At 41.0% G+C, this 25,027-nt stretch overlaps 1 protein-coding gene across 3 annotated transcripts; it reads right to left on the bottom strand.

Moving 5' to 3' along the window:
- Nucleotides 1–227: 227 nt before the first annotated feature.
- NEMP1 (nuclear envelope integral membrane protein 1) lies at nucleotides 228–25,027 on the bottom strand. 3 transcript variants are annotated; one of them, XM_045184634.3, is made up of 10 exons: nucleotides 24,898–25,027; nucleotides 13,549–13,673; nucleotides 12,262–12,481; nucleotides 9,709–9,781; nucleotides 8,343–8,436; nucleotides 7,795–7,909; nucleotides 6,912–7,137; nucleotides 5,963–6,136; nucleotides 5,049–5,224; nucleotides 228–653 (listed from the first exon to the last, which is right to left on the bottom strand). In XM_045184634.3, exons 1-10 carry the CDS (start codon nucleotides 25,022–25,024, stop codon nucleotides 478–480), a joined length of 1,506 nt encoding a protein of 501 aa, XP_045040569.2. In that variant the 5' UTR covers nucleotides 25,025–25,027; the 3' UTR covers nucleotides 228–477. The 3 variants fall into 3 exon arrangements, with proteins under 3 accessions (XP_045040569.2, XP_045040570.1, XP_024432167.1); XM_045184635.2 differs by lacking the exon at nucleotides 228–653 and adding an exon at nucleotides 24,312–24,443 and having other exon boundaries at nucleotides 673–5,224; nucleotides 24,898–25,016; XM_024576399.3 differs by lacking the exon at nucleotides 228–653 and having other exon boundaries at nucleotides 673–5,224.

Below are 25,027 nucleotides of genomic sequence, written 5' to 3'. Positions count from 1 at the left end.
GGAAGATACCAGACTCCTACTGCAGAAGCGGGGCCTAGACATAACTGCATGTTTTCTTCCATGCCCCCAAAGCCCGCTACAGCACTGCTCCCTCCGCCACCCCACAGTTTTGGGTGGGCGTTTCATAGCTGGACCCATGAGTCTTCCCCTTATCCCAGTGCAGAAATAAAACAAACACCTTCTATCATTAATAAGATGTTAAAGAACTAACGTACAGGGTGGCTCCCTGGACCAGGAGTAACCTATACATTGTTCCTCTATTGGACAACACAATGGTATAACCTGCTACCTCTGTAAAATACCTTAGAAGCCTTGGCTGTGTAGCTCAGTTGATGAGAGGGCCATCTTGATACACCCAGGCTCCGGGTTCAGTCCCTGGTCAGGGCACGTACAAGAAGCAACCAATGAATGCATACATGAGTGGAACAACAAATCAATCAGTCAAGCAATCAAGCAATCTCTCTCTCTCAAGTAAATTTAAAAGAAGGAAAAAACACAACCCTTAGAGATGTGGCATGCTGGGAAACGCCCCAGCGCAGGGCTGAAAGTGGTGTAAGACAGACCCAGCAGGACGGGCAGCAGTGGTGAGGGAAGAGACGGCGGGCAAGCCATCTCACTGAGAAGATGAGAGTGAGGAGCTAAGCACTGATTACCTGCAAACAAGAAATCCAAACAAGAAAAGTGCATGTTCATTAAGAGAAACCACAGTATAGTCTATAAACTTTATTAAAATTGGGATTACTTACAAACTTGTACAGTAAAAATGAAAAAATATATAAGACATTGATATTTTTACTTACGGAAAAGAGTAAAAATGAGACCCAGGGCAAAGAGCCATCCCTGACCATTTTGTTCCTTCCAAACATTCAAGAACATTTATTTTAAATATAAATGAAAATCTTTTTAAAAAACATTTTTAAATAACACTAAGGCATTACCCACGCTAAAACTTACCCAGTAATTCCTTACCCCTGCTATTTCACCACCATGGGAAACCGGCAATTGCAGGCTGTAGGAGTGCTAATACACCGTAAGTTTCCTGCTATGTTAGCGTGATACAGATGTCACCTGTACCCCAGCGAAGTTCAGAGACAGTGATTTCACTATTTTCAAGTTATTGTCCAGATTGTGAAGGAATTTGGGAACCTTTGTGCACACACCAAACAGGGAGCACTCGCGTCAGACAGCAGGAAGAGAGAACTGCGTTGTTGAATGCTTTGGCTGACCGAGAAGAAGAATTTTATGAACTTTAAAGCCATTATAAAATGCACTTTTTAAGCCACTGGTTTTAATAAGTGTACAGATCATAAAGAAAAAAGCGTGAAGAGGAAGATGACACACGAGTTGGGGTGTGGGAGCCCAAAGCCCCACATTTGGGGAGGCTGTCTGCCATCCCCATCCTCACTAAAGCTGTGCACTGACATTCACGTGAACTTGCGCTGTTCATTCCCGGCAGGCTCTGGCTCCCGTCACATAAGGCACCGAACACCCTTAGAATCCAACTCAACAGTGACTGAATCCATAAGCTAAGTTAGCAAGAGACACCAGTGGGTCACAATTGCATAGGTTTCCCTAAGAAAATAATTTCTGCTACACCAAAACAGAAGCAAAAGGTTTTAGGTGCACTTGCCTCATATAATGGCTATTTTTATGTTCATTACTTGGTTCCAGTGCCTATGTAACAGGAAGGCATAACAGATCTGTCAAATTGTCCTCTCCTTGGTTCAGATAAAATTCTTGGCATTTCAATATAGGTTATTATCTCATATGTCATACCAAAGGAATACAAGAAGGACATTTAATTTCCTTTCCTCCTACTTCAACTTTCACCACTCAATTCAGAGAAAAGTTATGAGTACACAGCTAGGAACCATTTTTACTCAGGCATCCATCTGAACCTACCCCCCCTTTTCTGGAACAACAAAAAGATTGAGGGCAATTGCATAATCCAGCCCCAAGCCTTTTGTCAGGACCTGGAGGGACTATCTGGCCTATTTGGGTCCTTTCATTCATCAAATCCCATCGTATATGCCCAGAGGAGATTACACGGAAGGGAACACAGTTAATGAAGAGAGCGCTAGGCCCTGGAGGGGGATGTATTAGCGCAAAATGCAACACTGGAACTATAATGTAAGTGTTATAAGCAAAATCTCCTTTGTACTAAACATAAAAGTCATGAATTTGGGGACAGAAATAAACTAGTTTTGGTAAGATGAAGTGGCTGACAGAAATTTCTTGTCAGAAAATGTCAAAGTTGCTAAGCTTTCCTTATTTTTGGTCATTGGCCTCATGAGAGCCATCTGAGTGGGAAAGTGAAGGGGAAATGTTTTGGGCCAGCCGGCTCATTAATGAGACATGCCCTACACAACTCAGGCAGGTGGATTAGAGGCAATAGATTTCCGATGCCGATGAGTCCCCAGGCCCTTGTGCCAAATGACAGCTTCATATTTGCAGAGTAAGATGCTGACATGGCAGCAGACGCGGCTCCATGTCCAGCTCACTCCATAGTTATCCCTTCAATAGTTCCTGATGAGATCAGTCTGAGAGATGAGACTGCTGAAATTGCAAAAGCTGTAACTGCCAGAGAAAGTTAACCGGGGGCTCCAAGTAGTGACTGAGCCAGCAGACTAAGTGGCCAAGAGGGAGACAAGAGCAGCTTCTAGAGGTTTAGTAGGTTAGGCAGTGTCTCAAGCACACGGAGGCTCTGAAGCAGCCAGGGCGGAGCCCCCAGGCAGGCTGGGCAAGGACGCACAGCACACCAGAGGCCCGGCCTCCACTGTCTGAGAGCAGCTCTGAGGCTTCGAGACCCATTGTCACGTCCACTGCCTACAGCTCAGTCTCCAGCTTCCAGACAGGAAGTAACGAACTGAGTTTGATTTTACTCTCCCCAAACTCAAACACAGTGAAAAAACTGGTCTTGAGATGGAAACTTTATTTCACAAGGAATTTACTAAACATAAAAAGAAAAAATCTTTCCCTAACTCACAAAGCTTTCTCATTGAAATAAAGACATGAGTCAGGAAAAATGCCCCTGGGGGCAAGACCCCGCCCTCCCTAAGTAGCTGTTTGGGGGAAGGCACGGAAGCCTCTGGGGAATCTGAGACTACTTGTTCAGCTGCATTACTTTTTTAAATCAACTTATGCTCAAATACCCTAGGTCTCAATTTCTGTAAATGAGGACAAAAATAATATATTCCAGAGGTCTTAACAGTTCTTTGTGGAGGGATAACATTTTACCATGTACATAACTCGCAAAGGAATAAAGGTTTCCCAATATAAAGCTCCCTTACTCTGCAACTTTAACCCGTAGCTAGCATCTGCCCAAAACCTGCTTATTTTTCACTTTCCACTATATGTGTATTTGCTGCCAATTGAGGTAGTTGTCACTTTAGGACAGTTTAAAGCTATGGGAAACACTGGTGGAAATAATGAACTGGCCACATGCTGGAAGTCAGTAATGGAGCCCAGGGCCTTTCAAAACTATCTGCTAAATGGCTGGTCTGAAGCATTAAGACTTTTTAAAAATCGTCTCTGATCCTGGTGATCCAGAACGCCTAATGCTGTGCTCTGACCATCAGTGTCTGTCTTCCCAGCCGGGCAATTACAGCTTTTCTCAGGTATGAGGGTGAAGACCACAAAGACAGAACCGCTAATGACACAGACTTAGAAATGTGCTCTCTCATAAATGGCACTGCTGGTTTACAAGGGTGGTTTCCAATGGCAAAGGAATCTCAAATTGATGCCACTGTAACAAAAGGCAGCATGAATCTCTGGTCAGAAATGGAATTGCAAACAAGTATTACAAATTCATGGAAAAATGTGTCTAACCCTGACAGCTGAATGAGCACCCAAAGGCATGAAGACGCTCTGCAGGTCTACTTCCTGGCAATGCGAACTGCGGCAGCTATGTGGCTACGACTTTTATGTTTTATCAAGAAACTTCAGTTTCAGAGCTTACAAAATCGGCCAGATTTCTTGGGGAAGGGTATGGATGGTAAGGAAAGACAGAAAGGAACAGGAAGAATGGGCAGACAAAGGAAAAGGAGATAGTTTCCTGCTTCCACAGCAACTCAAAGACATGTGACTCACTGACAAGAAAAATGGAGAACCTGTAAAAACCACTTAAATTCCCCATATAAGATCACTTCTAAATAGCAGGAATAAGGCTAAAAACCAAGGGGAAGAGAATATGAGAAATGAAACAAACTCTGAATTGTACGCAACTTCACAGGTATGGAAATAGACCCTTCTTGAAAAGGCAAAAGGAGCTAGGAGATATGGGAAGGGAAGAATGCAAATTTGTTTTTAGGATGGAATTGAAAGTCAACTGTAATAAAAAGCCCAATGGGCCTCCCCTGCAAAGAGCCCACAGGCATGTTCCTAAAAGCAAGCAGGACTTAGAATATTGTATGTATGAGAACTAATTCAAAGCTCAACACAACAGCTTCTGGGCTTCGATGGGTCATCCATACTAATAAATATGTAGGGGCCTATGGGGCTTGTCACTCTGGAGCATCTGCTGGTTCTAGAACATGAGTTCCCTACATTTTAAGAAATTAAAATTATATATATATATTTGTTGAAAAATAAGACAGGCAAGTAAAAAATCCATTTTTCTCTTAAAACAAGGATTATTCTGAAATAAAACCTGAAGTGAAGGAGGCTCAGATTTGTGGATTTCTCCATGGAAGATAAGCCCAAGTGACAGTTCTCAGCCCTAAACACCACAGCTGACTCAGCGCTCACGCAGGACACAGAATGCCGTCCTAGCTGTGCCCATCCAGTTCCTTTGGGAACATAGAAGGTGAGCTGATAGCTTAACCAATGGGAAGCATTCACTGCTTCATCCACTCTCTTTCCTCAGGGGTCCCACAGAGACCAGCAAGATCATTTTCAGAGGGAAGCCTGCTCAGGCCTCTAATCTCAGTGAGAGAGTTTTTGCGCCCTCACTCTGTTTCAAGGAGCTGACAAGCAACTGCACAACACACGTGACACGGGCCTTCGAGACACCGAGCCAGTCCAATACAGATAACTGACTACTACCTAACTCAGAAAGCTGTTCTGCATGAGAGTGCGGTGCCGAGAACCTGAGTCCCCCTCCTCGGAGGACGTTTCTTCATCAATTTCATCCTGGGCAATGATGCTCCCTAATCCATACTCCTGCTCGTGAACAGAAACCTCATTTGGTGTGAGGTGAAAAGAGCCCTCCACGAAGTCAGCAAATCTGGAAAAGAGAAGATAATATTCATCAGAAACCTTCTGTCCTTTCTGGTTTTATTTCAAAATAAGAATAAATTGAAACCCTTGATATGCTCAAATTATACTGAGTCTAGACAACCTCCCCTGTCCTTACTCTGGCAGTTAAGTAGACTAAAGCAAGAAACAAGGAGAAAAGGAAAGCTGGGGTCAGAGGCCAACTTCCCTTGAAACTCCGTCCTGCTTAATAAGCAGCATTCTATCCTTCTTAGTTATGGAAGTACCAAGGTTCCCTTAGTCAACTGTAATCCTGATAAGAAAAGATTAAGGGTCATCACACATTCGTTCATGTTTATGGCCCTATAAACTTTTATGCTATCGGGATTCCAAATTAAAGCTTCATATACTCATTGGTGGAGTTGCTCCCAAATTAAAAAAAAAAAAATCCCACCCCTCTCCCCTGCAAACAAAGAGAAAAAACACCCCTCAAAGAGCAATGCAATACTGTCAGAGGGAAGTCCTGCTATGGTGGTAGAGTCTTCTCATCTCAATGCTAGAGCCAGAGAAGACGGTTCCTTGAGGAGCCAAAAGACAGGCTACTATTTAACACATGATGCTATATACATCCCTCCTCTTGACTACCCACATAAGAACAGGAAAATGAAGCTGCATATACGAAATGATTACCTAGAACTGTGATCTTTGTAAAAGCTCAAGGTCACAATTACCCTGACAAATGCTTGGCATTATCTGGCCCAGTGTTTACCTCTTTGGAGACTGGATTCGAGAAACAGTCTTCCAAGCAGAGCAGTCTGGACTGTTACAATACTCTCGAAGCGCCTCCAAAGCCTTTCGGGTCTCCACCTCTCCTTGTATCCGATACTCTTCTTCTGTCAGGAGACGAGGGGGGGCAATCTTTTCTGTTGCCTTACACATCTTTCTGTGCTCACCAAAATAACACCATGAATCATTAATCAGTAATCTACATGCACCCTTAGCTCTAGCTCCCTTCAGTGGACCAAGCATACAGCAGAGAGCCTGAACTTTTAAGAGTCGTGGCTCCCACCTTTCTGCCACAGACACCTTTAGTCATAATGTACTCTTGACATGTCAGGCTACGAGTGACCAGTCAGGATAGACAATATTATTCACTAATATAAATAAATTCACGTATCCCAATAAACGATGAAGTATTTATTTTCCAAAAACGGGGAGATGACCAAAAAATGATGGTGTAAGATTGTGGCCCAGAAACTTGGTTCCCCAAACTGAAGGTATTGCCTCGACTCTCTGTAACAGAACCACCACCGACAGCCTCAGACCTTTCCATACTCACTATGCGAGGCGATAACATGCTATGAATCACACTTATGTTAAGACTAGGACTCCCAGAGCAATCTGTGAGCCAGTGTGAAATCATCTGAAACCAGGTGACCTGAAACATTTGATAGAAAAGTAGTATCTTTTGCACCACCTAGTGGTAATAGGAACACACGACGCTTTACTGGATGCTTTTATTTTATATAAAATGACTAGAGATGATAAAAATGTCTATAAAGAGTCTAAAGAAAGAGACTGAGGAAGAACGAAAACAGAAGCAATAATACAATAAATATCCATCAGAAAACAGGCTCTGAGGGCAACACCTCTGCATCCTCTTGCTGCGACTGCATCACACACTGCACATTTCAACAGTTACTCTGCCTTTCAGTCACCTGTAGGTGATGTACAGCCACCGAAGCGGGTACTCCACATTCTTGGTACACAGCGCAATGATGACAATGGCAAGGGCAATGTGTGGGATCTGGATACCCAAGTACATGAAACACAGGCCAATCAGCTGCAAGGTCCAGGTCAGCAGGTTGATACTTCGCTCATTCTCCAAGGGCCCATACTTGTAACAGACCGCAAAACTCATGAACCCAACTGTGACGACATAGCCTATGAGAGGAGTTATCAGAAGACATTCTTTTTCATCTATAATTAGTAAAATAATGTGTGTGGGGAGCAGCAGTAAATTCACTATATAGCACCAATTAAACCAGGAAAACGGACAAGATCTTTATTCAACTATTCATACTTTTTCATTACTCAGATATATTTATCTCTTTAAGTTCTAGCTTTCCTTGTTCCAAATTTACTTGGTTCAGATGGAGCACTGCTACTCACTGAACAACTCCAGCAGAAGGGTCTGTTTAAAAAACCCAATACATGCAAATCCAGGTTAACCACTTCTCAAAGGGTAGATTAAGAGTTATTATCTGTAAAAAGGATTCTTGCTTTATAGATCAGATTCAACATAGAGTTATTCCTTAATGTAACTGTATTTAAAATATTAATAAAGTCAATTTATAGTGTTTCAGAAAGATGTCTATCATGTAAATAAAGTTACACTTGTCAACAACAAGTTCAAGTCTTCTCCCGAGCAGAATCATTTAATTGAAGAGAAGCTAACGACTGTACAGGGGTTAGAAGTAAGTGAAGAACTATGATTCTTACAAGTTAATACAATGGCATGGACTTTAAACTCCTAAAAGTTAATTTCATGATCAAATTAACTAAAATAGCCCAAAAGAAAGCAAGACTGACAATACTTACTTAAGAGATACTGCCAGTAACACCTCCAGATCTCTTGTAAGTTTTTAAAAACTAGTTGAATGAGGTACAGCGAAAAGGACCAGCCTCCCACCAGGATGATGTAAATGGGACTTTTCTAAGACAAAGTAGAAGTGAAAGAAACAAGTTACAAAAGGGTTTCCATACATAAAAGCAAAATGGAACTACAGTTAAAAAAAAAAATACTGAAAAACATCTCTTACAAAGATTTCCTTTATATTTAAAATGTACCGTCTACAAAGAACACTGGGAAAATGAGATGCTAAATAACTTAAAAGCCTGACTATGTAATAAGCAAACAGGAAGGAGACTTTAATCCCCCACTGAGCAAAGAATTCTAAATAAAAAGGGAGAGTCTGTATGTAATCAGGCTCCACGTTTCCTCACAGAAAGTACATTTCTGAATCCAGAAAGAGTAGGACATTGACTCAGCCATCAATGTAAATTTTCAGTGCTCTAAGATTATCCAAGAAAACCCATCCTTCAATTATCCAAGCTCATCTTAACCACACGAATATTTTGCTGCTCACCTTGGGTATAAACTTGGACAGGACGAAAATGACGATGAGCAGAGAGGCCACAATTCCCACACTCATCCCAGTGGAATAGTAGAAGATTTGGCTTCTGCAGAGAGAAAATGTATCACATGACTATGTGTGTATTCTTCATACATGGCATTGTTCCAACTAGGACAACTGTCCCAGCCAAAAGATGGAAAAAAGGTACAAGATTAGAGCAGTTTTTTGCCCAAAACTTGAGGTCAGAAAACTGAAGAGAATGGAACAATATAGTTGCTGCCAAATTATGAGGATTAGTATCAAGGAGGCCCCCTCAAGTATATACCAATAATAAGACTCTGCTTAGTCTCCCATTCCCATCCCAGCCCCTCTCCCAATCCCAATTTTATTAAGAATCTTTCTTCTGAGGAACTCTACAGCTTCTCTGGGGAGAAGAAAGGAACAAATACATTGTCCCTTGCGGAAGCTGGAACTGAAGTGATTACCCAGAAGAATAAACCAAACACTGGGTCCAGAACAGAGAGCTCCTTACTCTTATCCAGGCTCTTTCTGTCAGTCACTCCTCCCTTGGTGAGTTTCTTTCAGGATCCCCCAAAGAAGGAACAACTCCCACCAACCTCACTCCAGCCCAACTTCAAATTCCAATTGTTAATCTGTCATTCACTATTCCACGAGTATTCTTTTTACTTATGTACAGAGTTAATGGTGATTCTACCTTTGTTCAATGTTTGTTTAGTTATCTATATGTTTTCTTTATATTTGCACATATCAGTTTCACCTACTTTAGCTAGTAGGTTCCTAAAGGCAGGAAATGAGTAAGTGGTTAGTGTTTGTTTCTTCGCCTCTGAATGGCATGAAACATATCAACACACAGCCCAGCAAAAATAAGGGTTTTGTCCTGGCCAGGTAGCACAGTTGGTTAGAGCATCATCTCAGTAAGTCAAGGTTGCAGGTTTGATCCCTGGTCCAGGCACATACAAGAAGCAACCAATGAATGCATGAATAAGTGAGACAACAAACTGATGTCTCTCTTTCTCTCTCTCCTTCTCTCTTTAAAATCAATAAATAAAAATTTAAAAATAAAAGAAGGGCTTAACACATTATTTCTTTTCTAATGGTGGAAAGAGTGACTATTGGCTAAATCTCATCACAAGATGGGCCAGCCTAATAGGGGGATTTCATTATTGCCAATCTTCAATACAAGGAAAAAAAAATCATAACACATGTACTAAAATATTTTTTTAAATTATCCAAGCAGGCAATAGCCTAGCCATAAAGGTCCTGGAAAAGGAAATGGCAGCACTTAAAGATCTTACGATAAAAAGCAGGCAGGGTGGGTCTGAGCCTCATCATTCCACACTCTAGCCTTGGAACTTACCTGCTCAGCAAGTCTCCACAAAAAAATAACATAAGTCCAAGGAGGAAAACGAGAAAGAGTTTGGGGTCAAATCCTGAAATAAATAGAGACTTCTGCTTAATAGGGGAACCAAACAGTATAAGGCATTATATTAGTCCTCCCTCATCTGTGGGGTATAGGTTCCAAGGCCCCCAGTGGATGCCTGAAACAGTGAATGGTAATGAACCTTACATATACTATATTTTCTTATACAAATACACCTATGATAAAGTTTAATTTATAAAATAGGCACAGTAACCCTGGCTGGTGTGGCTCAGTGGATTGAGTGCCAGCCTGCGAACCAAAGGCTCACTGGTTCAATCCCCAGTCAGGGCACATGTCTGGGTTGCAAGCTGGGTCCCCAGTGGGGGACGGGGGGAGGAGGGGAGTGCGAGAGGCAACCAAGCATTGATGTTTCTCTCCCTCTCAATAAATAAATAAAATCTTAAAAAAAAAATAGGCACAGTAAGAGATCAATAACAACTAATAATTAAATAGAATAATTATCACAACAGACTGTATTGAAAGTTACTACTTAAGTGAATGTGGTCATTCGTTTCAGGGATCCCTAGCTGAAGTCTTCATACAGGTTCAATATTTTCTGGAGCTACACACTTCCATCAATAGAAACACGTTTTCTGTGCAGGTCTTCTACCCACAAATGTAATGCCTTTTTCATTCTAACTAAGCACTGAACACGCCCTGTGGCTGTAACTTCTGCAGTCTGAGGTGTGACAGCAAAACTAGCATGGAATTCCTTTTCCTTCTTCACAATTTCATGGATAGAAGATTCATTCTCACCATTTTTCTTAACAACCTCAGCATACAATTTTTTTTCCTTAAGTCAGTAACTTTCACCTCTCAGGCATATCAAAATCATCAACATCACTACTCTTGTGCTTTGGGGCCATTACTAAGTAGACGAAGGGTGACTTGAACACAAGCACTGCCATACAGGGACAGTCAGCTGTGACAATCGATCCGACAGCCCAGACCGCTACCGAGTAACCGACAGGAGGGCAGCGTATAGGACGTGGATACACGGGACAAAGGGATGATTTGCGTCCAGATGGGATGGTGCGGGATTTTACCATGCTACCCAGAACGGCACACAGTTTAGAATTTATGATTGTTTATTGAATATTTTTATTTCTGAAAATTCCCATTTAATATTTTCAACTGAGGTTGACTGCAGGTAACTGAAACCACAGAAAGTGAAACCATGGATAAGGGGGAATTACTGTATAGAATAAATGGCATTATTGGTCAGCTAATAAAATAAATGCTAACAGCCCACAACATTATAAATTCCACACAAAGCCTGGGCACCCTTCCACAGAGAAAGTGTGATTAGGTCTTATCTTGGCTACCTATACCAAGGCTAAACGAAACCAAGCTTTGCTTTGCACAGAACCAGGCATAGTGCCCTCAGCACTTCGTGCTATCGCCCACAAGGGGTCTCTACCACTCAGGCTTTCAAGGCTTAGGTCACTCACAGGCTGGGATTTAACACACTTGCCTAGAACTTTGGGTCAGGGCCCTCTGTTGTTCTCTAACTGGCTGTTTTTCTTGCCCAACACCACCATTTACTTCCCTCCACAACACAACCACTGTGCTGGAAAAGTCTACACTCAAACACATCTCACCTAGGACCAGGGGCCCAAGCAGAGGGCCGCCGTTGGTGCTGTAACAGACACCCCCACAGCTTTTACATTCAAGAGCTGAGTCTTGGGGAGGTCCGTAGACAGAATAGGAGCAAGAAGGATCAGCGAATGGAAAAGGAATACCAAAAAAAGAAAAGAATAAACCCATCTAGGCCAATCCTATACAACCAAAGAACTGTGGAACTCTAGGACAATTAGAAGGGCACAAAACATTTTGTAGCAAAACCCAGGAACATTTCTACTACTCACAACAATCCAGGACCCTGGGTGGTAAAAAAGGAGAGATAAGTCTGAGAGAATTCAAGAGGGTAATGATGGGCCTCCTCTGTGAAACTTTCTTAGACATTTAGAGAAGGGACAACTCCCAGTTCCACTGAATAAACCTTAAACTGCAGTGATCTTCATATTTATCATTGCACAAATACTTTTTACCTGTGAGGCATTAATATTCAGTTCTACCTTTCTTCAGTTTTTATAGTTGAACCCTCATGTCTTCCAACGCAGACCTGTACATTTCAGGACATCTCTCCCCATCTAGGAGTGCCCAGAGGGCAGGAATACACTCCCTTACTCTAAACAATACTAGGGATACTAGGTCAATGACACTGGAAGTATTAGGAATGCATGTCTTCACTGTTCTAGGTAAGGAGGTACTCAGAATAATCTAAAGTCAAGTCTCAATTCTAGGCCTAAAGGGTTTAATGTGGGGTGGGGTCTCTCTAAACTGTTTGGGGCAATGGTGAACTCAGGTTATAATCAGAACCAAAATGGAACTATCTTGGGCTGACTTCTCTGTCTCACTAATTATACCCTCCAGTGTTCAGTCCCTTGTCATCATAGAATCCATCAGAAAAACACAGGTAAGACTTACTGCGGGTCACAGTGACACTGTACTCGGTGTCTTGCTCTATAATCTCAACTTTGAGGCAGGTTTTTGTGCTGTATAGACCCACGTTAACATAGGTGTCATTCAATTTCTCTTTTAGAAAGGAGGAAAAAAAGTTCCAGATACTAAACTGCTCTAGCTCCTTCAGCTTCTCCTCATTCTCCACCTGGGTGACTCGTACCACTTTGGAACTATTCACCCGGATCTGTAACACAAATAATATCAAGGTGAGTTTTTCACAAACACAATTAAAAAAAACCTTTAGAGTAAATATCTCGGAAATGGCACTAGTTATCCAGGCTTATGAGAAAAGTATAGAGCCGCAGCGGCTAAAACACTGCACATGGCACAGAGAGGCAGCTGTTAGAGCGTCTCGTTAACACGATCTGGATCTACCATTAGGTCAGAACACAGGGAGGAAAAAGACTTCTACAACACAGCTCTTTACAAGAGATCATACAAAGCAAGGGTCTAGAATATTATGGAAATTGCCAGGCATAAACAGCCCTGAAAATGTTTCCCATAATGACAGGCTGAGAAGTTTAATCCTTTGTCACAAATCACTGATTATAGTAAATGTTGGTTATAATTTGCCCCAGATGGAATATGATCTTTTATATCAGACAATAAAAAAAAGAGAATAAAAGAAAACCCCACCACAAGCCCACCCTTATGTTTTTGATATGAACAAATACCCTTATCAGTAACTATGCTCATAGCGGGAGCAACATTTTCAAAAGGACTCATGTTGTTCGATCTTTATTACGACCAGACACTCGTGCTCTACCAGCCGGTTTCATGGTGTTATGAAATGAATGAGACCGAAGTCATTCTATCGAGAGGAAACTTCAGGAGGTTTATGACACATCTTGTGTAGAATAAAAAGAGGAGCAGCAAGGCAAAAGAGTTTACATCCTGACAGACACACAACAGTTTCCAGGCCAAAGAAGGCATAAGGCCTTTAAAAAGAGAGGGGCATGTAAGGTGTGTGTGTAAAGAAGAGAGGGCAAGAGAAAGAAGGAGTTTTTTCTGGAAAAGGAGGAAGTTAGTTTACCTAAGGGTCAAGTATTGTAAGCTACTTGAAAGAGCAGAGAGAGGAGCACAAAGTAGGCATAAATGCTTATTGGTGAAAACACAATTCAGGATAATCTCAACTCTATCAAGGTTGTTAATAATACTTGTTTTTTAAATTGTGTCTCAGAGCAGAGTGTCAGAGCATGCACTAATACAGACAGTCAGAGAAGCTGCCCACCCAGGGGCCCAGATGATTACCTGTATCCGTGTCCATATATCATGCCACCTTGGGACAAGCACATTTTCATAACAAAACTGTTGCCCTGTGGTCTTATTATAAACTCGGGATTCCTGAAGCATGGCCACTTTTACATCAATTTTAGCTGTATGCAAAGAAAGGAAATAAGAATTAAATATAAATAGAACAAGCTAATAACTAGAACTCATTTCACAAAAAGATTTAAACTGACCAATTTCTTAAAGTTGGGGTTAAAATGTCACTGAGAAACAAGAAGATAACTGAGATGAGAAAAGAAGTAAGGCAGTCTTATTTCTGTCAAATTATTTAAGTATTAAAAGCAGCCATTAACTGAGAATAAGCAATAACAAAAGCTACTAATAAATCTTTACTAAGACAGACAGTATGCTGTCTCATTTAACCCTCCCAACAATGTTTTGAGGTAGGCACTCTAAAATCTCTATTGCACCAATGAGGAAACACACTTAAGAAGGATGATTTTGCCCAAAGTCACACAGTTATTAAATAGCGTGACTATTTAATAAGAGTCACAGCCAGGTCCTGTTTCCCTTAAAAAAGCACAGCTAAAGTAACCCCATCTGGTGATTTTCCTCTACCTCTTTCCTGATTAGGATGCACAGAACTGGCAATGGTGATTACATGTATATAGCACTTGAAGCAGATATTAACAGATTGCAAAGTTGCTTTTGTCTTGATGTTGTGTTTCATTTCAAGTTTTAAGAACAGTCAATGAATACACATGCAGTCCCTCTGATTTTACCAAAACAGAACATTCTTCCCCTCAGCAGTTTTGTATTCGGTCTCAACCAATTTAAGGTCTAAAAGCGACCACTGTCACCCTGGCTGGTGTGGCTCAGTGAATTGAGCACCAGCCTGCAAACGGAAAGGTCGCTGATTCAATTCCCTATCAGGGCACATGCCTGGGTTGCGGGCAGATCCCCATTTGGGGGTGAACAAGAGGCAAACAATTGATGTTTCTCTCACACATCGATGTTTCTCTCTCACTTTTTCTCCCTCCCTTCTCTCTCTGAAAATAAAGGAAGAAATTCTTTTCTTTTTAAAGTGACCAGTCTTGCCCTGGCTGGTGTAGCTCAGTGGATTAAGTGTCAGCCTGTGACCCAGAGGGTCACTGGTTCGATTCCCAGTCAGGGCACATGCCTGGGTTGCAGGCCGGGTCCCCAGTGGGGGGCACGCGGGAGGCAACCACACGTTGATGTTTCTCTCCCTCTCTTCTCCCTCCTTTCCCCTCTATCTAGGAATAAATAAATAAAAATATTAAAAAAATAAAAAATAAAGTGACCAGTCTTTTATCTTCCCACTCAAATTGTGCAAGCTACCTTCTTTACCACAAAACATTTAATAACTTCTTCCTTGAGTTCTATATTGTACTTAGCAATTTATTAAGTGATACTTTAAGCGGAAATACAGTTATGTCTCTGGGTCTTAGTATAAAAGTGGGTAGATTCAAATAAACTAAAAACAAACACACCAAAACCCATAAAAACACAAAACCTCAACAAAATTCTTAGGAAGACAAAGTTACACGCACACAAAAGGCAATGATGCCTACTGATCCAAAATTGTTTTAAGCTAAAGCTAAGACTAATTAATTGTGAGGTTAAATTCAGTCTTAAACCCAAATGTAAGAGTAAAAACTATAAAACTGCTTAGAAAATAACACAGGTATAAATCTTCGTGACCTTGGATTAGGCAATGGTTCCTTAGATGTGACACTAAAGCATAGCAACCAAAAAGAAAGAAAGAAAGAAATCAGCCTTCATAAAAAATTAAAAGCTTTGTGTTTCAAAGAACACTATCAAGACAGTGAAAAGACCGTGATCTTCTCCTGTACTCATACGCCAAGGATTTGGAGAAAGCAGCCCAGGAGTTCCGGCCACGATAGAGACATAGGTAGAAACGCTTCACTTCCTCGTACAACCAAAAGGAGGACAACAAACTTAAAAACAAAAAATAACCAAAACTGCGTGGAAGTCCGACAACCAAGGAGTTAAAGAAACATTCACCCCAACTGGTAGGAGGGGCGGAGACCAAGGAGGTGGCTGGTGGACCAGCTGGTCCCACATTGATGGGCCGATAAGCTGGGAAGAACCATTGGGAAGCGAGACAGACCACAGAACCCAGGGTTTCAGCGTGGGAAACTACAGACTCAAAACCTCTGGATGTAAAGATCTGTGGGAGTTGTGGTGGTGGGAGAAACTCTCAGGATCACAGGAGAGTTCTTGGGAAAGGCCCACAGGGTCCTAGAACGTACACAAACCCACCCTTGTGCAAATCATCATCTGAAAAGCCACAATCCCCTTGTGGGAAGTGAGGGAAGTGACGGAAAGTAGGGCAAGACCAGAGCCAGCAACTGGCATTGTTCCCTCTTTGACCCCTCCCCCACAGACAGCGCCACAACACAGTAAAGACGGTTGCCCCACCATGGTGAATACCTAAGGCTCTGCCCCTTACAAGATAATAGGTGTGCCAAGACAAAGAAATATGGCCCAAAGGAAAGAACAGATCAAAATTCCAGAAAAAGAACTAAGTGATGAGAAGATAGCCAACCTATCTGATGCAGAGTTCAAAACACTGGTAATCAGGATGCTCACAGAAATGATTGAGCTTGGTCACAAAAGGAAGAAATGAAGGTTATACAAAATAAAATAAAGGAAAATATACAGGGAACCAAAAGTGAAGGGAAGGAAACTGGGACTTCAAGGATTTGAAACAAAATTAAGAAATAAACATCCAACCAGAACAGAATGAAGACACAAGAATTCAAAAAAATGAGGACAGGCTGAGAAAGCTCTGGGACAACTTTAAATGCTCCAACATTCGAATCATAGAGATGCCAGAAGGAGAAGAGGAAGAGCAAGAAATTGAAAACTTATTTGAACAAATAATGAAGGAAAACTTCCTCAATCTGGCAGAGGTAATAGACTTCCAGGAAGTCCCAAAGAAATTAGACCCAAGCAGGAACACACCAAGACACATCATAATTAAGTTACCCAAGATTAAAGATAAGGAGAGAATCTTAAAAGCAGCAAGAGGAAAGGAGACAGTTACCTACAAAGGAGTTCCCATAAGACTGTCAGCTGATTTCTCAAAAGAGACCTTACAGGCAAGAAGGGACTGGAAAGAAGTATTCAAAGTCATGAAAGGCAAGGACCTACATCCAAGAATACTCTATCCAGCAAAGCTATCATTTAGAATGGACGGACAGATAAAGTGCTTCCCAGAGAAGGTCAAGTTAAAGGAGTTTATCATGACCAAGCCCTTATTATATGAAATGTTAAAGGGACTTATCTAAGAAATAGAAGATGATCAAAAATATGAACAGTAAAATGACAACAAACTCACAACTATCAACAATGGAACCTTAAGAAGCAAAACCAAAAATTAAGCAAACAACTAGAACAGGAACAGAATCACAGAAATGGAGATCGCATGGAGGGTTATCAGTGGGGAGGGGGAAGGGAGGCATAGGGGGAAAAGATACAGGGAATAAGAAGCATAATAGGTAGGCACAAAATAGACAGGGGAGACTAAGAATAGAATAGGAAATGGAGAAGCCAAATAACTTATATATATAACCAATGGACATAAACTAAGTGGTGGTGGGTGGGCAGTGCTAGAGGGTGGGGGGTGCAGGGAGGAGAGAGATAAAGGGGATAACAAAATTGGGACAAATGTAGTAGCATAAGCAATAAAATATACTTAAAAAAAAAAGATAGTGAAAAGACAATCCACAAAATGGGAGAAAATATTTACAAATCTCTCCAGAAGGTATTCAGCCATGTAATATGAGAAATAGAGACATTTATTGAAGAAGATACAAGACACAAGAAACATTGTACATAGGACAATGATGCCTCAGTCCCCTTCAAAGTCGGTACCTTGGGACCTCACACAGTTCTCCCAGTCGCCATCAGCTGCCCCATCCTATTTTCCTGAATCTCATTGACAGTCTGAAATTTCTTCCCTTTCAAGGGTGATTTTAGATTTGGGAAAAGCCAGAAGTTGCAAGACACCAAATCTGGGCTGTAGGGGGGCTGAGCCACCTGGGTGATTTCATGTTTTGCCAAAAAACTCTGCATGAGATGCATGCATGAGCGGGTACATTGTTGTGATGAAGCTGCCAATCACCAGTTACCCAAAGCTGTGGCCTTCTGAATCATCTGAACAGTTTCCATGGAGGAATGTTCGAGCTTAATGCAAAATTTGATGCAGATTCATTGCTATATTTGCTCAGTCATTTTGAATGTGATGGCCACACAGTACACAGGCTCACTCAACGGTGTCTACCGCCCCCACTGACTAGTACAGTCATTGTTCACGCATGTGCATTCCAGTCCACTCTCCTTGGCTGCCAGGTTACACTGATGTTGAGCAAACCACTCTTGCTATATTAACAATGGCTGGACTTTTTTCTGGACAGACCTTGTATATTTGATAAGGGTCTAGTATTTAGAATACATAACAAACTACCACAACTCAAAAATAAAAAGTGAAACACCCCATTTTTTAAATGGGCAAAGGACTTAAATAGACATTTCTCCAAAGAAGATATACCATGGCGAGAATGTGGAGAAAAGGGAACCCTTGTGCACTGTTCGTGGGAATGCAGATTGGTACAGACACTACGGAAAATAGTATGGAGTTTCCTCAAAAAATTAAAAGTGGATCTGCCTTATGATCCAGCAATTCCACTTCTGGGGATTTATCCAAAGAAACCCAAAACACTAATTCAAAAAATATATACACATCCCTGTGTTCATTGCAGCGTTATTTATAATAGCTAAGATAAGGAAGCATCCCAAGAGCCCAACAATAGTCAAGTGGATAAAAACCTGTGGTACAGCCCTGGCTACTGTGGCTCAGTGGATTAGAGTGCCGGCCTGCAAGCCAAAGGGTCATGGGTTCGATTCCTGGTCAGGGTACGTGCCTGAGTTGCAGGCCAGGTCCCCAATTATGGGCATGTGAGAGGCAACTGATTGATGTGTCTCTTGCACATTGCTATGTCTTTCCCTCTCTTTCTCCCTCCCTTCCCCTCTCTCTGAAAGTAAATAAATAGCCATAAATAAATAGCTGTGGCTGGTGTGGCTCAGTGGATTGAGCGCTGGCCTGTGAACCACAGGGTTGCCATCCAGTTAGATTCCCAGTCAGGGCACGTGCCTGGGTTGCAGTCCACGACCCCCGTAGGGGGCATGCGAGAGGCAATTGCACATTGATGTTTCCCTCTCTTTCTCCCTCCTGTCCCCTCTCTCTAAAAATAAATAAAATCTTTAAAAAATTTTTTTTACAATGCTGTGGTACATACAATATATACAATGGAATATTACTCGGCCATAAAAAAGACTGAAATCTTATCTGTGACCGCATGAACAGACCTAGAGGGTATTATGCTCAGTGAAATAAGTCAGTCAGACAAAGACAGACAATGCCATATGATTTCACTTACATGTGGAATCTAAAGAACAAAATAAATGAACAAACAAAACTAAAGCAGATTCATAGATACAGAGAGCAAACTGGTGGTTGCCAGAAGGGAGGGAGGTTTGGTGGACAGGGTAACAGTAGTGAAGGCATTAAGAAGTACAAATTGGTAGTTAGAAAATAGTCATGGGGATGTAAGCAAAGCACAGGAAATATAGTCAATAATTTTATGATAACTATGTTCGGTGCCAGTTGGAGTAGTAGAAATATTGAGAACATTATGTACACATATGACTGTCTAACTATTAAGCTGAACACCTGAAACTAATACAAAATAAAATTGAAAGAAAAAAAAAAAGAAGACATATAAATGACCAATAAGCACATGGTAAGAAGCTCAACATCATTAGTCACTAAGGAAATACAAATCAAAACCGCCACTTCACACTCACTATCATGACCATAATCAAAATGAGGACATAAGTGTTAGTGAGGATGCGGAGAAACTGGAACCCTCAGACACTGCTAGTGAGGATGTAAAACGGTGCAGCTTCTTCGTAAAACAGTTTGGCAGTTCCTCAGAGAGTTAAACATAAGAGTTATTATATGGCCCAGCAATTCCCCTTCCATGTATACACCCAAGAGAATTGAAAACATAATGTTCACACAAAAACTTCTACACAAAAATGTTCATAGCAGCAATATTCATAACAACCAAAAAGTAGAAACAACCCAAATGTCCATCATCTGATGAATGGATAAACACAGTGAGGTATATGCAGACAATGGAATATTCAGCCATACAAAGAAGTACTACGCGCCGGCCAGGTGGCTCAGTTGGTTCAAGCATCGTCCCGCACACCAAAAGGCTGCGGGTTCAATCCTGGGTCAGGGCACATGTAGAGGGTGCAGGTTTGATCTCCGGTTGGGGTGTGAACGGGAGGCAACCGACTCATGTCCCATCAACGTTTCTTTCTCTCTCCCTTCCTTTCTCTCTAAAATCAATAAACATATCCTCAGATGAGGATTAAAAAAACTGTACTTATTAAAGTACTTAATCAGCACTTATTAAAAAATAAGTACCAATACATACTATAATATGGATGAACCTTGAAAAGATTATAATGAATGAAAAAATTCAGACCAAAACAAAGGCTACATACTGAACGATTCCATTTATACCAAATGTCTAGAATAGGCAAATCCAGAGAGAGGAAATAGATTAGTGGTTGCCAGGGGCTGGGAGGAAAGGGAGATAGAAAGGGAATGCTTAAGATGTATGGGGCCTCATTTGGGATGGATGAAAATATTCTAGAATGCATCAGTGGTGATGGTTACACAACCTTGTGAATATACATACTAAAAACCACTAAAAGGGTGGATTTTATGGTATGCAAAATTATAGCTCAACTTTTTTTTTAAGTCAGTCTTGACATTGTGGGGGAGGAAAAGTTTTCCTAGACTCTTAAGGTCCTTGGCTGGGTCTGAAAATTAAACTCACAACGACAGAAAAGTATGCCAATTTATTTAACGTTTACATGACACAAAGGCCTTCTTCATAAGGAAATGAGGACCTAAAGAAACCAGGAAACCAATGCACTTTTATGCTGGGTTTGATGAAGAGGGGACAGTCCTGGAGGAACGTGACAGGTTAAGGAGTATAAGGTAAGTGAGGTCAACTAGGAGTGACTGAGTAAGGCCTGTTTGTTAGGATTCTTCTGGGTGCCATTTGTCTCCAGAGATAAGGATGCTCCTTTCCTCCAAGGGTAGGGAGGGCATCTCTCACATGAAGATTTTATGGCCTGTGTTAGGAAAAAAGGGCAAAGTGGGAGAGGTCCGAGTGACCTTCCTGCTTCTGCTGCTTTCTCAAATCCCTCAGTTTAAAATATTCAATATGCCAAGGTACTATATTTTTGGATAGCATGTTCTGCACCCTCATCTACCAATTTCTTACTAGGATTTAATCCAATACTCACTTGGATTTCCTCCAAGCCTATCTTTCATAAAACCTTTTCAAAGTCCTATTGACATTTGTCTAACAAATATACTAAAAGAATATTCACTCACAAATATGGATCAAGAGTTTATTTTCTTTTGGGGACTGTAAGAGAGTAAGGTTATATATGAAGCTTAAAACCACTGTATTTACAAATTTTGAAAAAACAAGATTCACACTTACTGGCCCCTTCTTTCCCCCAACACCAAGTAATATAATACTATACTTGTTTAAGCTCATTATTATTTTCAAGAGGGCAATAAGATACAAATAACTGTCAATAACACAAGCTATTTGAAACACTTAATGCCAAGAAAAAGCAAAGGTGTTTTTAAACTAACTCTAAAATTTTCCACTGTCATTTCCTAAAGAAATAAACTGTCATATATAAAAAGCAACATCTAGTCTCAAAATCTAGTCCTTCCTTTTCCCAAGTTCCACACTATTTAAGAAAAAGAACTGTAAATAAACAAATAACAAACTAACCTCTCGACTAGCACCCTCCTACTGAAATCAGCACCTTGGCCAGCCACATCATGGACATTCATTGAGAGGTCAAATAAACCAATTCAGCCTAAAAGAATAATCTGTGGAAACAATCACCACTCCAGCTATATCTTAAATTGTTAGAAACACTGAGCTAAACCAAATGACCTTAAACATATACAAGCTGTCAAAATGTTCATGTTAGAACCTTGTGCTTCTCATAGCAAAAGGACATATACCACCTTTCTTTTCCTTCCTAAAATAGGTTAACCAGCATGTTAAAAAGCACAATGAATTAAATATTCAGGCGCTTTCTGAGCCCAAAGACCCAATTCTTCTCAGAAAAACAAAGGCCTTCTTGGAATTTAGTAAATCAAAAGTAATTTTATTTACCCATGAAACAGCTATTCAAAGGTTAATAACTGCATATTTACTTTTGATCCTCGTGAACTTAGTCTGCAATCCACAACACTGATCAATTCACATCTCTAGGTAGAAGGTAATGAAAATGATTCATAGTATGTGAGGACTGGAACAAATCCTAAAGTGATGAAAAACAGCTTCTTCTAATTCTTAAATAGCCTTTATTAATTTCTGTAAGAAGTAATCCAATTCATACTTAAAAGCCTCCTTAAAAACTAGCATCTTAAGTCAATGGGCTTAGCAAAAGATTATTCAGTGGGATGCTGGGACAACTGACTGGTTATATGGAAATTAAGATCTACCAGATCCTCACCTCACACCAAAGGCTAACATTAATTACAGATTGAAGAGTAAAATGAAAAAAAATTAAGTTGTAGCACACAAAAAAATAGTGTCAATTCAACTCTGAAGGACTCGTTAAGCCTAAAAGGGAACTAAATATAAATAATAAAATTAAGTGACCATATAAAAATACATATCTTCTATTTAAAAGGGGTGGGGCAAACAAATTAAAGTTCTGCAGTAAATAGACTCTAATTATATATACATATCTTTAATATACAAAAATGGTTATACAGATTGATTTTAAAAGTCCACAAAAATCCCAATAAATAGAAATCCCAATAAATAGGCCAAGAATACAGGACAGAAACACACTCCAAAAAACTCAAAGTCAAAACAGAAAATTAAATAGCTAATACAGTTGAATGATGTTCCCTCACAAATAGTGCAAGAAATGCAAAACACATTCAGACACCACTTTGGATCCATCCAATTAGCAAAGGTGTCACAGTCTAGAATATCTAATGCTGTCAAGGGCTACACGCAAATATTGCTGATAGTGGTGTAAACTGGCACACCTTTTCAGGCAAGTATTTTAGCAAAATGTTTCAAGGGTCTTAAATATATCTTAGCTATTGATGTAGTAAACCCATTTCTGAGAAATCTATCCTTAAGAAGAATCCAAGTGCAATAAAAGTTATACACAAAGATATACAAAGTGTTCTATACAATTAAAAACTAGAAATACCACAAATATCCAACCAACAGCAGAAATACAACAAATATACAACCAAATGTTTACTTCAGGAACATTAAATAAATGATCTGTCCACTGAAGGAAAAAAAAACATTTATGAAGAATTTCTGCCCTGGCTGGTGTGGCTCAGCGGATTGAGTGCCAGCCTGCTAACCAAAAGGTCGCTGGTTCGATTCCTAGTCAGGGCAGATGCCTGGGTTGCAGGCCAGGTCCCTGGATGGGGGAGTGCGAGAGGCAACCAATTGAGGTTTCTCTCCCTTCCCCTCTCTCTAAAATTAAGTAAGTAAAATGTTTAAAAAAAAAAAAAAAGAATTTTAAATGACATAGGAAAATGCTTATGCTACCAAATCCAATGAGAAAATTATCTCTGGCAATAACTGGTGATCTCTACGGAAAAGAACTGGATTGCTGACGGGAATATGAATGCATTATCAATGGGAATTTTTTTGAAATTAAAAACATGTGGAAAAATACCAGAAGTGTGCTAAAAAGGGCTACCTCTGAATGGAATAGTGAGGGTGTTTTCTACTTCTTTATACTTAATTGTACTTGCCAAGTAGTAATAAAATAAATTCACATTATTTTTGTAATCAAATTTTTCAAAAACTTCCAGTGAGAAAGAACTCCCTGCCTTTTGAGGTACTCCACTCCGTCTTTAAGTGTTTCTAACCCTTAGAAAGGTCCTCTTTACATGACTGTCACTTTGTAGCGTCCACCCACATGACCTATCAGGCCACACAGAACAAATATCATCCCTCGAGCTTATCCTTCTCAAAGCAGATATACCTGTTTCTCTCCTCACTGATGAAACTTAAGAGACTGCTGACTGAGCTCTGCATAACATTTTTCTATATATTTTCTCTTTTATTCCCACAATCCACAATCACATTTTAGAGGTTAACCATCTGACCCAAGTTCATTCACATCACAAATAGCCCTTTAAATAAATGTTACTCTGGGCCCTGCCTCTAGCAAAGCACCTTCCTGGATACTAACTCCCTCTCCCTTTAAATTTAAAAAAAAAAAAAAAAGTTTCATAAGGATGCTGCACTTTGGAACTAGATCTATGGATCCTGAGACCGTAAAGTTGCCCGGCTAAGGGTAATCATAAGTGACAATGTGAGACAGGCAGCAAACAAAACACTGCATGTGTTTATAAGATACGATTATTTTTAAACCTGTGAGTTTCAACTCCATTCAATGGAAGTTTGGAAACCTCACTTATTTTTCCGTTGTGCATTTAACAAGAGGGGTAGATCGAGACTCTTGCAAACACTCTAGGTTTTTCTGGATTAGAGTAGAAAAGGAAAAGTTTAAACCCAGTCCAAAGCCAATTATCCAGTAGTAAGTATCAAATTTGATTTACAAAAGAAACCTACTCGTTGTTGATTGAATGGCACTTGTATCTTTTTCTCTTTTGTTTTTGAAATGGGAAGTTAAGGACTCCAGGCTCCAGATCCGTTCTACAGCGCCGGCAAGGGCCAGGATCTTAGAACAGCAGAAGCTATTACCTAGAGATGACAGCATTTCAGTCACCCACTCCCTGAGTCCTGAAAAGGATACATTCAGAGGGTGTTCCTAATTTGCTGAGTAAATGGGATGCCCCCGTTCCAGTGGCAGCTCTGCCTGCCCAGAACGATCCTCGCTTCTCCTTCCTTTTAACCAGGAAACTCCAGGAGGTCGATACAGCACAAAGTAGTCCCCAAGACCGATTCTGACCCAGTCCAGGCCTCCCTTCCTGTCTCCGCCAAAGGCTCCCGGCTCCTCCCCACTCTGGGGAGCTCCGCCATGCCATCCCAGGCCCTGACCCCTCAGTGCCGACGCCCATTCGCCGACAATGAAGCTTCTTCATCCCCGCACACCCGCGCCACTCCGCAAATTGGCCGCGCGCGGGAACGCTCCCCACTTTTCTAAATGTAAACCCCTCGGCACCCGCCCCCTTGGTAGATGCTGCCCGGGCGGTACCTGAGCCACAGACCAAACAGCCGGAGAAAACAAGGAGAAGCCGCATTGCCCTACCACACCCGGTCCCCCAGACCCAGGGCCCGGAACCAACTGCAGCAGAGACCGCCACTTTTATTCCTCCCGCCATAGT

Source organism: Desmodus rotundus, chromosome 3, assembly GCF_022682495.2.
Source record: "Desmodus rotundus isolate HL8 chromosome 3, HLdesRot8A.1, whole genome shotgun sequence".
NCBI classification, from domain to species: Eukaryota; Metazoa; Chordata; class Mammalia; order Chiroptera; family Phyllostomidae; genus Desmodus; species Desmodus rotundus.
The sequence above is the reverse complement of the archived record's forward strand: the minus strand, read 5'-3'. Positions and strand labels throughout refer to the sequence as shown.

Bases quoted from the DNA above. Each gene is read 5' to 3' on its own strand.
- NEMP1 (XM_045184634.3), bottom strand. From the start codon at position 25,024: ATGGCGGGAGGAATAAAAGTGGCGGTCTCTGCTGCAGTTGGTTCCGGG. The intron at 7,138-7,794 runs GTAAGTATTGTC...CTCCTCTCATAG, and splicing joins TTACTGGCAGTATCTCTTAA to GCTATGTCGTCACAGTTGGG. The intron at 6,137-6,911 runs GTGACTGAAAGG...TGGTGAGCACAG, and splicing joins TGGCTGTACATCACCTACAG to AAAGATGTGTAAGGCAACAG.